Below are 14,118 nucleotides of genomic sequence, written 5' to 3' on the forward strand. Positions count from 1 at the left end.
ACCCTCACACACACACCCACACCCCCTTTACACCCTCACACACACACACCCCCACACCCTTACACCCTCACACACACACCCCCACCCTTACACCCTCACACACACACACCCCCCACAACCCCACCCTTACACCCTCTCACCGACACCGCGGGGTCACGGCGCCCCTCACACACACACCGCGGGCACATGGCGCCCTCTGTCGGCCGCTGCCGGCACCACAGGCGCGCGGCTGCCGGGGACCCGCGCTCGGCCCCGCCCGCTCGCTTGTCCCTCGCCGCTGCCCGTAGTGACGCGGCCGCCGTGGCCCGTAGCGGTGCGGTGCGGGGCGCTTCCGGGCGGTCGCGGCGATGGTGAGAGCGGCCCCGGCAGCCCCGGCCCGGGACGGCACCGAGCGCGGCCTCGGGGGGGCACAGCGCGGCTCTGCTTGCGGCGCCCAACGGGAGCCCCTTCAGGCTTCGCCGCCAGCGCCCGGCGTTTTGCGGAGTCACCGCCGGCGCCTCCAGGCCGCGGCCCGGCGAGGGGGGGAGCGCGGGCGGTGGGGCCGGGCCGGGCGGGACACTTCTTTTTATTTTTGGACAATAAGTTGGAATATGTTATCGCTTTGTTTAGATAGGAGAAATCCAGTTATGGGATTTCTGTACGTGAAATTGCCCATAGGCTTCTCGATTTATAGAACTGTACACATATTTAGGGTTTTTCGTTTGTTTTTTACCTTTTGTCTAGGGTCAAAGTCAGAGTGGTGGACATGGTCCTGGTGGTAGCAAGAAGGATGACAAGGTAACTGAAACCCAAATAAATACTTACAGAATGAACTACAAGTGTGTTGCTTTGGAGCCTGGCTGCAATAAGCTTTTTTAATTTACTTTTTTTTGTTATTCTTGTATTTGGAACTGCATAAAATTACACTCTTGCTGGTTCTGATGAATGTCTTTACTGGGTGCACATTGGGGAAAACAGTTGTTGTTCATAAATAGAAAAGGGAGCTTAAGAAAATCTGAAATTTCTTGACGGTGACATGTTTTTTTAAAAAAAATAGAAGTATAAATGTGTCAGGGTTAGGAAAGACTAGTTGCCTTCAAGCTGTCACTAAAGGAACTGTTATTGGCTTGAAAGTGATACCACACAATGATCTGCAATAGGTCTGTACTTCACATTGTGGGACATCAGAGGCCTCTCTGGTCTTATTTGGAGCTGGAAGTACAGTGTACACAGCAAGCAGTGTCTAGGCTGGGAAACTGAATGTGTGTTACTTACTGATTAGAGTGCAGCAGAAGGGTGGAGATTCAGTATTTTCCTTATTGTCTCATCTATTCGTTTTGTTTGTGATTTACTTCAGTCTTGAGCCTTCCATGGTCTATACTCCCTGAAAACTGGCAGAAGTCTAAATTAGAAAGAGGGGTGTAAAATAAGCAGGAGAAGAAATTCTTCAACTTTCCTGAGAAACAAGAGTCATATTTCTTTTGGGCTTCTCGCTGCAGATCATAAGGAGAAAGTTTTGTTATGAAGTCTTTCACCTTGAGCTCTCTTTTAGTCTGTGCACTTAACACCTGTGTGTGTTGTTTCTTTGTTATTATCCTGATTTCTTTGTCTTCTTATGGAATTCTTTTTATGAATAAGGATAAGAAGAAGAAATATGAACCTCCAGTTCCTACCAGAGTGGGGAAAAAGAAGAAGAAGACTAAGGGACCAGATGCTGCCAGCAAACTCCCCCTGGGTAAGCATTCTTCCTCCCCTGCAGAGCTGCGGACTATCCGCTTTTTGGGAAGTGCAGAGCTCTTCTCTCCTCAAGATCTGGCTCTGTGGAGGTCACTGACACAAAGTCAAATATAGTTTTATTTTTAATTAACATAGAAAAGCCCTCCATAGAATAAAGATTATTGTTTTGCAAGATGCAGCCCCTGAATTCCCAGGTAAGAGAGAGAGAGAAATTAAACTGAGGAAGAATGCAAGGGAAACATTAAATCTGTTTTTCACCTGGAATTACAGTGGTACAAGTAAGGTAGAAGTTACTGTGAGGAAAATAAAGCAGGATTTCTAGTAATGAATTAGTGATTAGTTGGTACCATGTCAAACTTGCTCTAAAATACTGTGATTCTGCTTTGGTTACAGTGACTCCTCACACACAGTGCAGACTCAAGTTGTTGAAATTGGAGAGAATTAAAGATTACCTCTTAATGGAGGAAGAATTTATCAGAAATCAAGAACAGATGAAACCTTTGGAAGAAAAACAAGAGGTGAGGTTTGAATGAACTGTTACTTCTAATGTTACAGGAAATGCTCTTAATTAATGTGAACTACTTCATACCAAAGCAGTGGAAATAAAGTGCCATCAGTGTGCAAGTTGATGCAAACATATGAGGTTTATCGCAATTCCTCATTATTTGGCTAAATTCTTTTAGACCAAGCACAGATCACTACAGATAAAGCCACATGAGTTTTCATTTTCTTAATGCTCTATCAAAGTGCAGCTCCCAGATACCCATCAACAGTGAAAGAAGATTCTAGTTATTTACATCCATATAAATAGTGTCTATAGGGTAGGACTAAAATAATAGTGGATTTTGTTACTGACCTCTGCTGTTATGCCTTTTGGGGCAGTGAAACAACAATAAGAAAGACTGGTTCTGCTATGTTGTGTCTGAGTTGTTGAGCCAGTGTTGTACAAGAATGTTTTGGCTGTGTTGTTCAGTTGTTTCTTGGATTCTTCTTGACAACAGGAAGAACGATCCAAGGTGGATGATCTGAGAGGAACACCGATGTCGGTGGGTACCTTGGAGGAGATCATTGATGACAACCACGCAATTGTGTCCACATCAGTGGGATCAGAACACTATGTCAGTATTCTGTCTTTTGTGGACAAGGACCTGCTAGAGCCAGGCTGCTCTGTTTTGCTAAATCATAAGGTGAGTTGTTTTTATAAAATGAAGTTTCTTGCAAGTTCTTGTACTGTTTTTAACTGGTCTTTTTTTTTCTGAAGACCACAGGAGAGAGAATGCTGTTTATTTCACACACCTAAATAGGCGGTCATAGGGATGAGACTTCAGCTTGTATTAATAATCCTGCTTGCCTTCTTTGACAACTCTTAATTCTTGAATTAGGTTCATGCTGTGATAGGAGTTCTGATGGATGACACAGACCCTTTAGTGACTGTGATGAAAGTAGAGAAAGCTCCTCAAGAAACGTATGCTGACATTGGTGGCCTTGACAACCAAATTCAAGAAATCAAGGTACTCAGTTGTACTCATTTACAAATGTAGCTGTTGTGCTAAGAGCTAAGGGAAACAGCAGGACTGGCTGCTGTTCCTGTAGTGGTGTCCTTTGTCTTTCTGTGGGGCATTTCTTCATTAGAGTTCACTTGGCAGACCTGTGGACCTCAGTCTTTTAAGTGGGTCACCAGGGGCTGTGTGCACAAGAACCTTTCACAGTCGCTCAGGAACCCATAGAGCCCAGCGCTCATAAAATCTCTCTAATAGCTTATTACTTTGCAACATGTAGAGTTTCAATTGTTGTAAGATGAAAGTTAAATTGTAAAAACTGAAGAGGTTATTTTGAGTGTCTGATGCTGTGCAGTCTAAAGATTTAGTCTCTGACGGAGATTGATTGGGGTTTTTTTGCATTTGTTTGTTGTTTGGTTGGGGTGGGTTGGGTTGGTTGGTTTCTTCCCTACCAGCAGAACTCTATCGGAACCTTGCTAAAACTTGACCCTATTTTTCTGGGTAGGGGTCTAAAAACACAAATGCTCTTAAAATACTGATCTGTAGTATCTGGTAACTCTTTATAGAAAGCATCTTTTCATAAAGGGTTCCCTGGCCCCAAGGTCATCCATGAGTGTTTGGGGTTCAGGGTTCTAAATTTGGGATGATGCACTGAGGATGGAGGAGGGGGAACATTCACTGCCGCTCTACCACACATCAAGTGGAAACAATAGGAAGACCTGTGCAGATAGAGTAATTGTCTGCCTTTGAAATGGATGCACCAGAAAGCCGTGCTTTTTAAGGTCTGGCTTGAAATCAGTTAGGTTCTTTTTGCCTTTACTGCTTTCATTATTGCTGTTCTGAAGATCCCTGTAGATCTTTGTTGGAGACCACTCACTCTTATAAAAACACGTTCGTGTTTCTTACGCTGCAGGAGTCTGTGGAGCTTCCTCTCACCCACCCTGAATATTATGAAGAGATGGGTATAAAGCCACCCAAAGGAGTCATTCTGTATGGCCCACCTGGGACAGGTATTTTACAGTTATTTAACACTTGTGCTGAGATAACGCAAGTAAAATAATTTACACTTTGTTAGTATTTAAAGCATTGCCAAGTCTGTCACAAATTTCATACAACTGTTTTGTTAAGGCACTTTTTTCCTTCTCTTTTTCTTTCCTTTCTCTGCAAACTAATTACAATATTTCTTTCCAACTGAAAACAGGCAAAACTTTACTCGCCAAAGCAGTGGCAAACCAAACTTCAGCAACCTTCCTGAGAGTGGTTGGTTCGGAGCTCATCCAGAAGTACCTGGGTGACGGCCCCAAGCTCGTGCGCGAGCTGTTCCGTGTGGCTGAGGAGCACGCCCCATCCATCGTCTTCATTGATGAAATTGATGCCATCGGTACAAAGAGGTGCAGTTGTGAGCTCCACTTCACACATAGGGATTGCCAGCACAACCAAAGCTTTACTAGAAACACTTCTTTTGTAACTGTACTGAGACTCAGTTTCTTTGCTCTGCTACCATTTGCATATACTGTTTTGATGTAAGCATTTGTAACAAGTAACACTTCAAATAATTTCCATGGAAACACAATATATCACAGCCTTTTCATACTAAATAGACATGACCAGAGACAACCTCTGTTGTCTTGCTACATGGCAGAATCTCTAAGAGAGAGTGTCAAAACCAGAGACACTGTGTATATGGGGTCCTCTAGCTGCAAGTCCATATACAGTAATTGGCTTTAGTAATCCAACAGTAAAGCAGAATATTTAATATAGAATATATCCATTTGTTGTTTCCCTCTCGAGTAGGTGACTAAATACTTATGCTCTGAGAGGATTTTACAGAAAGTTACAGTGTAGGTCATGGAGAAGCATTGCTTGTGCCACACTAAACTCTTGTTCAGCCCATATCCAAACTGTGTTACTTCAAAAATTCTTTAGGCTTGTTGGAACTGTCTAATGCAAATAGTCTTTAAAGTAGTCAGTGTTCTTTAAATAAATAAAAAGGTGTTCATACATGTTTACTACATGGCAACTAGCTTGAAGTGCCAGTATAAGCCCAAAGTGCCACTAGCCCAAAGAACCAGCTGCTGCCTTATGTATGGATGTCTGTGCTTTTAAGAATTAAGTTTTTCCCTTTTTTATGTTAACTTTATTAGGTGGGGAAAAGAGATTTCCAAATAAATAACAAACATAGAAAAAGAACAGATTTCCTTCACATGATGGCTGTTACATTCCCCAACTACAAAAATAGTTCAGTGTCTCTTTACTTCCCTAGCTGTCACAACATGATTCTGAAAACCTGCATTTTGTTTATATGGATAAACATTAATTTTTTTTTTAAAATCTCTTACGGATGTTTACAGACAAAATACTTTTCTCCCCCTTTTGTTTATACCTTTTTGGCAGTTACATAGTGCTTTTTCTGACTACGCTTTTTTTTCTTCAAGGTATGACTCAAATTCAGGGGGTGAGAGAGAGATCCAGCGCACGATGTTGGAGCTGCTGAACCAGCTGGATGGGTTTGACTCTCGGGGGGATGTTAAAGTTATCATGGCTACAAACAGAATAGAAACACTGGACCCAGCTTTAATTAGACCAGGTAAGGGACTTTCCCTGCTGTGTATGCTTAAGCCACTTTTTGTGTGAAAGGACTTGTCTTAACTTGACAAACACAGGCTGGTAAAAAGACTGCAAGTTTGTCCTTATTCACCTTCTCATGTATGCTGCTGCATCTGTTAAAATCAGAACCCATTCACAAGATTCTAAATAGGAGAAAAATCTTTGGGAGAGAAGAAACTTGTTAATTTCTTTACATATACATAAGCAATTTGAATATTCCTCTTTTCTATTAAGATGGCACAGCCATTTTAAGTAATTATTAAGGGAGGCTGTGTGCAGCAGCAGCACACCTGCAGCAGCTGGGGAAGGCAGGGCAGTACCACCTGTGTTTTGGGAGTGAGAGCCTAAGCCTCACCAGAGACAGCCTGGATTCTGGTGCAAGGAATGCAGGCTGCTCCTTACTGACCTGGCACACTCCTGCCATTTGGGGGATGAGTGAGGGAGATGCGTGTGTTACATATTGAGCAGGCCCCCAGGTAGTATTTCCAAATGACCACTAAAAATGTACCAAGGCACAGTATGTCTGTGGTGTCTGTTAAATTGGAAGGTAGAAAACAACACAGAGATCAATGGAATAAGCTGAAATACTTCCATGGTATGAAGTTGCTGAGGTGTGTGTTTGGTCTGGTTTTGTCATCATTTAGCTTTAGACCCTTCAGGTCAGACCTAGTGCTGTTAGAATACAGAGGAGATAATACTATGCCAGTATTGAAAGAGAGCTAAGATGATCTGGAAGTTGTTGGAAGGAAGCTTCCTACACCTGTGTATCAGGTATTTAAATTACAACTACTGCTGAAGCAACCAGGGCACTTAGAGCAGCTCGATGGACTGATTTACCATTGTCTGGATTTATGATAATCTGGATTGTGTTATGAGGTACCATCACCCTCTTCAGAAAAGGCATTGTAAAGAAAAAAAGGAGGGATCTGAAGATGGAAAACACATTTTAAAAGATTGCTCAGTTGAAACAACAGGTATCAGAACATGCAGAGTCCCTACTGACATAGAGGAAACAGCAAGTAGCAACTTCCAACTATTTTTGCAAAACCTTTCTTCCTCAGTTTGGTTTTGGTTTTGTTTGTTTTTTAGGTTTTTTTTAATAGGGCGAGTTATTAAAGTTGGCACAGTGATTTATCTTCTCTGTGTGCGTATGCAGCAGAAAATTAAAGTTCAGAGCTAAATGTAAGCTAAGTGTAGAATAAAATATATTACAAGAACCTAAGTATTTCTTTAACACTTCCCTGTACTGAGACAGTGCAATTTTTTGTATTTATATACGACTCAAGGAAGGTTTCTCATGTTTCCCAGGTGAGGGGTCTCTTCCCTGCAATGACAGGCTGTTTCAGCAGCATGGTATCTTTCAGCTTCAGTAACTTCCTGTTCATTGCAAATAGTCTGACCTCACTTTCTACTCCAAGTCATGATTCATTGTGGCAGGAAGAATCATAGAACTGTTTTAAGTTGGAAAGAACCTTTCAGATCATTGAGTCCACCCATTAAGCTAACATGGCCAAGTCCACCACTAAGCCATGTCCCCAGGTGCCACTTCTACACCTCTTTTGAGCACTTTCAGGGATGGTGATTTCACCACTTCCCTGGGTGGCCTGTTCAAATACTTGACAAACCTTTCCATGAAGAAATTTTTCCTAATATCCAACCTAAAACTCCTCATGTGAACTTAAGGCCATTTTCTCTTGACCTGTTTCCTCGGTGAAAAGACCAACCCCCACCTGGCTACAACCTCCTTCCAGGTAGTTGTAGAGGGTGATAAGGTCATCCCTGAGCTCCCTTTTCTCCAGACTAAACATCCCCAGATATTCCTTCCGATGTTCCTCATGTGACTTGTGCTCCAGACCCTTCACCAGCTCCATTGCCCTTCTCTGGACACGCTGCAGCTTAGCAGTTACTGTCAGTCAAACCCGTCAGGTGTTCTTCCTGCTCTTTCCAATGGCTGCATGCAAAAAATCCAAGACTGAATTTTTCTTTTGCACAGGACGTATTGATAGGAAAATAGAGTTCCCTCTACCTGATGAGAAGACGAAGAAACGAATCTTTCAGATTCACACAAGTAGGATGACGTTGGCAGATGATGTGACTTTGGATGAGCTGATTATGGCAAAAGATGATCTCAGTGGTGCAGATATTAAGGTCAGTGCACATCACCATTGTTTATACTTCAATGCAAAAATCAAATCTCATTTTTGCTGCATCTTTTTATTTGCTCTGCTTTACAAATGGGAAATCATCAAAATCCTAATTGTGAGGTAGCTTGTGGTGGTAAGAGTATGTACCTGTGTTATCTGAATATGAAATTTTAAAGTAGCAAAGTAGAAACTCTAAGGAGAATGTGGACTCTTGTGTGAGGTATCTTAAACGTTACTTAAGATAGTGCAGGGTAAGTAGCATTTTTAGGGACTAGGCTGCAAGCAGATAAAAATGTAACTGTTTATTAGGAAGCTTCAGCCATACCCAGTCTGCTCTTTTTAAAGCCGATAGAGGCCTTGCTACAGTTACCACACTCTTGACCTCAAACCAAGATGACACAACCCTCACATCCCTGTAGAAGGATCACACAGCTGGGCATGTCTTTCCTTGCACAGGGGAAATTACTGTTGTTACAAAGCTGCCTTTCTGTCAGGGATGTGTAACTCTTGACTACTTCTGTCCTTTTGGACACACTCATCTGCTTTTATCCAGCCTGCTTCAGTTCTACAGAACAGTATCAAAACTTAAGAACGTAGATCTTGTTAACACTCCTCACTTCTACAGTTACCAGAGCAGTAGGAAGATGCAGCTGCCTTTGAGGGTGTGGCTTGAAGGGGGTGCAAAGAACCTGTAACTATTCTTGCTTTCTGTGTTGCAGGCAATTTGTACAGAAGCTGGATTGATGGCTTTGAGGGAACGGAGAATGAAAGTAACAAATGAAGATTTCAAAAAGTCTAAAGAGAACGTTCTCTATAAAAAGCAAGAGGGAACCCCTGAGGGACTGTATCTTTAAGTCATCTGTCTCTTTGGGAACTACACAGAACTCTCTGTGTTGATGAGAGTCTTGTAAAACCACACAGCTAGTTTGCATTCATGAACAGGTTGAAAGCTGGTGGGCTGTGAGTTTTCAGTCAGTGTAACTCTTCACCTCCCAATAAAACATTTATTTGAATTGAACTGTTTTGGTGGCAAAGTCCTGCTGTTTACATGGAACTGTTGTATTCTCTGACTTACGTTCAAGAACAAATGCTGGTGCCCCAAGAGTGCTTGTATCAGCGACCCACACCACATGGGGCAGGGAGCAGTGCAGGTGCCCCAACTCTCCTGAGGCATGGCAGTCTGTTACAACTACTCTAGAATTGCTGTTGTTCTTGATTACCTTCTTTTATCTTTTTTTAGGGGCTAACTAGGACAAGTGACTTTTAAGTAACCTCATTGTCATCAGTCATTTATACACAAAAATCAACAAGTGTGCAACCCTGAGTAACACTGAGTACAATTTAAAGGTACCCATCTCTAGCACTTGCAGCTTTTAAGAGAGAAAGATGGATGCTCATTAGTAATCTTAAACATCAAAACGTTTGGATAGGGTACTTGTAAGATTATAAATTTGTTTTTCCCAAAAAGGTTACAGTTCATTATGTAAGTATCCAAGCTAGAGAATGTCTCTGAAAGGAACCAACATAGGAGCACCATGCTGCCCAAGGCAGGACATGTGTGCTCATAAGGCACCAGCCCCAGTGCTAGAGGTGCCAGGTCTGTCATGCAGCAGATGTGCACAGAGAAACTCTTAACTACACATCCCATGCTTGGTGTTCTACAGCATAACCTTGAATTCTTCCCCTCTACACAAATCTGTGCAGCTCCATTCCCATGGGGGCTGGATGTTTGTTGGCTCAGCAGCTGTAGTCATGCATATACTCCTTATGAAGTATCCTGGGTAGTACACTTCTGTAAAGGGTTTGTCAAGTTCTAATTAATTTCCAAATGTTGTACATGTGATCTTTAATGTTTATACAAAAGTTCCACATGCAAACCAGTTATGCAACATGCAGTCTTTGTTCTGGGAAATTTCTGTGGGAGCAAACACAGACCAGTAACAGACAGTGGAGAGTTATACCCAGAGCAATGCCTTTGCTTACTGCCAGTGCTCCAACAACAGTGGTAGCAGCAGGGCCAAGGGATTCTATTTTTCTGTGTAAAAATTATGTAGCCCATTGTTAAAAATGAACCCTACAGATGAATGGAGCCCTTTATTTAATCTGGATGACAGAAACCCTGAAATAGAATTGTTTTTCATCTGGAGCTAGAAAAACAAGTTTTATTACCCATTCTTACAAACCTTAGGAGATCTGTGTTCTTGGAAAGGTCACAAAAAGCTAGGGATTTTGTTGCACTTTCTAATCATGGCAGTTGATCTCATCATTGCTCGAGGGTGAAGAGCTTTATGACATGTGTGGCAAGCAAGGCACTTCTTATTTGGGACAGGGCTGTTACTGCTGGCTCAAAGCAACAGCCACAAAGAGGTGGGTTCAGGTCCCTGAAGAGCAGCTGCACTGCATTAAATGAACCCAAGGACTCTGTTCTAGTACCCTGTCTGCCACCACAGGAACTGAAAAACATACACGTTTGAAAATTCAGTTCTTAAGCTTTTGCAGCAGAATTACTTCTACCACTTGGACCAAAGTTTCTGAACTTGAACATCAAGACAAAAGTAATAAATATCAGGAGAAAGTGAACAGCAAGTACATTCCCCACAAGGACAGGAAAGCTACTGGAGTCTGAATTAAAAAGCAGGACTTGCTCCAGGAAGCCTCTGACCATTCAAATGAAGGAAACAGCCCAGCTGCTGCTTTGGGAGAAACTGTGCAAAGGAAAGGACTTGGGACAGGATGCATGGAAGAAAAAAGTGATGGATACAGAAGTCATCACTGGAAGTTTTCCAATGTGATTGGAAAGAGAGCTAGTTAATCTCATCTAGGCTACTTGTCCCACAAAAGGTTGGACCAGATGATCTTTCCCTCCCAACCTGGGCAGCAGCACAATCAAGCCTCTCCCTTCTCCATGGCCCTTTCAGGGCTTTAGAGGAAATGGCATTCTGCTGTGATGGGAAAGCATAAACAAACACAGGCATAATTTGTCATGTTACTGTTCAGGGTACAGAGTAACTTCTACCTCCAATTCAGGAGTTCTGTCATTTTTGTAGGAAGTATAGATTTTAAAAATATACTATATATTTTTCACAAAGTCTAATCAATTACTTTCACAGCAAAACCAGCATCACTTGTAACTACATCAGTATTATAAGGCTCTTCAGAAGTGCTGTAATATCATTTAAAATTATATACACTCCCTGCAATATTTAAAAAAATTTTAGAAAGGAATAAATGAAATGCAGCCTGAACTAAAATGTATTGTATCTTGTATCATGGTGGCAAACCGAAGCCAGAAGTTGTACGTCTTTGTCCAGACATAGTTTCATGTGTAACCAGATCTCACCTGCTGGATGATCCCAATTGCTTTAGTGCTGCTAGTGACAATTAGTTTTCTCATGAAAAGCCTCTGAAGCAGTTTTGGGTATTCAGTGGCTGCAGGTATGCTTGTTTCAGATGAAAATCCAGTTTCTTAGCTAAACAGTCCTTTCCATATTTCAGCATATTCTGTCTTACAAAATAAATGTATAACATAATTGTATCTTTAAATTGTTACCACATTTCGTATTACTTCTCTAGGAGCTTGCTTAAAGTCTCCTGGAATATAAACTGCTTTTTAAACAATCATAGAAGACTGGGCCTTCTTTGATGAGAATCAAGTACAGATCAAACCTCCACTTCTCTTACGACAATTGCCTGGATTTGGGTCAAAGGCAAGTAATCAATTACAAAAATTTGTTTAGAAGTGAGCTGCTCAGAGATGCATTATGGACACATTTTCATTTTTAATACACTCAGAGTTCTATTAAATTAAAAAATGAAAAACAAGTTACTTTTGAATTTTCAAATATTCAGGTATACTTTTCATAAATATTTATATTAAAATAGTAATCTGTCAAAGCACAGCAAAACAGGTGCCTGCTCAAACAAAAAATTTACTTTTTACTCACAGTGTATATACAGATTGTAATGTACAGATGTAATGGCTGTTTGACTGGGTAGTTACCAGGCATACCAAGCTGAAGGAAATTACTGAAGTCTGCCAACTGGAGGACAATGGAGCATCCATTTGGCAGATGTTTATTTCCTGTGCTGCTCACCAAGTCATAGCTGGCATGTACTGAACCTCTTCTGAACCCTAGGGAATGTAATTTCAAACAACAGAATAAGAAATGCAGGCAACTTTCAACAGGAGGCTATTTAGAGGGTATCCTTCTGTGGGAGTCAGCAATACTTCAGAGAAATGGATCCATTACTGTAGGCAAATTGCAGTTCTTGATTCCAGAATACTTGCAGGTAGAACTCCATTTTGATAGGAATTTATATAAAAGATTTAACAACAACAAAAAAATATCAAGTACATAGTACCCAAGTCCCAACAGAGTTCCTGGATGAAAAAAGATGGATCTAATTGTTAGCTCTGGAAGTAGCCTCTGTACTTTTTCTGCTCTGCTACAATCTTCTTTTAAATCTCTAGTAGCAGATCCAGCTCTTCCATAGGTACCCGCACTCTCAATTCTTTTTCAGTCATTAGATCGAGCGTCTCTTGCAGATCATCAGGGAAATACTCTACAGCATCCATATAAAGTACCTGGAAAGACAACAAGAACATTTTCTGTGCAACCTTTCTAGCAAGAAACACAGTATAAATATGTGAACAGCAACAACTCTGTAGCAAGAACATAAATATTCTTATATAAGTATTCTTTAAAGTAATACAAACAGGATTAGTACTCTAAAGTGACAGCCAAGTAGATGTTTAAGCAAGTCTTTTCCAACTCTTACTAAATAACTTCATTCAAAAAGATAAAATGGAGGTCAAGAGGCACTGGAGCATTTGCAGCACATATAGACATTACCTGAGGAGTTGCAGGTTCTCCTAAATAATTTTATATATTATTACATAAATAATTTTTTATTTGGCTGTGTATTTCTGATACTACCATGCTCATGACAAAAGTCTGAAAGGCTCAGTCATTTCTAGATCACACAGGATTTACTACTGCTGTGCCTCAATGCAACACCTGCCTGACTACTGACCCTGTTTCCATTTAAGATGCATCTCTTACTTGCAGAAAATCCTAACATTACTTCCTCAGAAACCTCTCATTTGCATCTAAGTCCTTACAACAACTACTAAAGATTAACTTTTTTTTTCAAATATAGAACTTCAAAAATTAAAGTATGATGACAAGTTTACCTGTTTTCTGTGCTTACCTTTGCCCAAGGACAGTTTTGAAGGGCTTTATAAAACAACCCTTTACTTTTTTCTTTTTTTCCTAGTGAAGCCTGTGTGATAAAAAAATGTTCATACTTTAGTGCAGTAATAGGTGAAATATTGAAACAATTACTTTTGAGAGAAAGAAATGATTGCTGAAAAGCTCAGTGTTCTTCTGTTGTGAACTCCTTTTTACTATGCACTGTGGTAGCTATGCAATTTGTCAGGTTACACTCCTCTGACATCTTAAAGGAGTTTCAGGGCTTTACTTTAAAGACAAGTAGGAGAACAAGGACTCACAGAAAGAGCCTCTGCTGAGTATTTCAGTTCAAGTCAGTGCCTTTGCCTAGATTTGACAGTAATACTCAGCAGTGCAAATCGTGTACATACGTGTTCTTACTCAGCAGCAGTTTGGTACAGCTGAACTTCCTTCCATACAAAAATGGATATGAAAAATTAGCAACTGTCTGGAAGGAGTTAAAACTTCTTCCTCAAAGCACCCATTTAACTATGTGATACAAGTACAGAGCACACAGCTATCATGAAGTTTAGAAAGAGAAAGGCAGCAGAGGTCAGAGTACTGAACAGTCCCTTAGCTTCAGTCATCCCAGTTACAGGTAGAAATAATTACAATCTCCTGTGAAGAAATATTTTGAATTGAGATACTTTAAAGAACACTTAACAAATGGGTTTTTACAGCAAAACAAAAAAACCCCACTAATTTCAGAATACTGAAAATACACTAAATATTTTGTGATATTTGGAGAAGTCTTTCATAATGAGTTTATGTTTTCTTCTATTCTGACTACATCAGTACTGCTGCTAAAAATCAAAAGGTTCCCTTGTCAGTTCTTGAAATTTAGGAACTCTTTTGCAGCTCTGCAAAGAGCTTTCAGTAGTGTCCTGCCTCTGCCTTTTTCACAGAATTGCAGAGGTTGGA

General features: G+C 40.9%; 2 protein-coding genes across 2 annotated transcripts in view; one reads left to right on the plus strand and one right to left on the minus strand.

The window, feature by feature from the left end:
- The first annotated feature begins 278 nt into the window (after window positions 1-278).
- LOC121673259 (26S proteasome regulatory subunit 4) lies at window positions 279-8,984 on the plus strand. The gene is made up of 11 exons (XM_042046420.1): window positions 279-350; window positions 724-777; window positions 1,618-1,714; window positions 2,110-2,234; window positions 2,718-2,903; window positions 3,099-3,227; window positions 4,129-4,225; window positions 4,417-4,606; window positions 5,651-5,802; window positions 7,816-7,970; window positions 8,686-8,984. Exons 1-11 carry the CDS (start codon window positions 348-350, stop codon window positions 8,818-8,820), a joined length of 1,323 nt encoding a protein of 440 aa, XP_041902354.1. The 5' UTR covers window positions 279-347; the 3' UTR covers window positions 8,821-8,984.
- Window positions 8,985-11,875: 2,891 nt separating this feature from the next.
- The window catches only part of LOC121673257 (nuclear exosome regulator NRDE2-like), a 28,809-nt gene continuing 26,566 nt past the window's right edge, over window positions 11,876-14,118 (minus strand). The window contains exons 13-14 of the mRNA XM_042046419.1: window positions 13,178-13,249; window positions 11,876-12,551 (exon numbers count right to left, since the gene is read on the minus strand). Coding sequence (XP_041902353.1) covers window positions 12,426-12,551; window positions 13,178-13,249 — 198 coding nt within the window. The 3' untranslated portion in view covers window positions 11,876-12,425. The remainder of the gene's footprint in view (window positions 12,552-13,177; window positions 13,250-14,118) is intronic.

The sequence above is a fragment of the Corvus kubaryi genome, unplaced genomic scaffold (genome assembly GCF_017639235.1).
Source record: "Corvus kubaryi isolate FWS band 111438036 unplaced genomic scaffold, C.kubaryi_AGA036_p1.0 65298, whole genome shotgun sequence".
Taxonomy (NCBI): Eukaryota; Metazoa; Chordata; class Aves; order Passeriformes; family Corvidae; genus Corvus; species Corvus kubaryi.

Bases quoted from the DNA above. Each gene is read 5' to 3' on its own strand.
- LOC121673259 (XM_042046420.1), top strand. The intron at 4,226-4,416 runs GTATTTTACAGT...AACTGAAAACAG, and splicing joins GTATGGCCCACCTGGGACAG to GCAAAACTTTACTCGCCAAA. The intron at 4,607-5,650 runs GTGCAGTTGTGA...TTTTTCTTCAAG, and splicing joins GATGCCATCGGTACAAAGAG to GTATGACTCAAATTCAGGGG.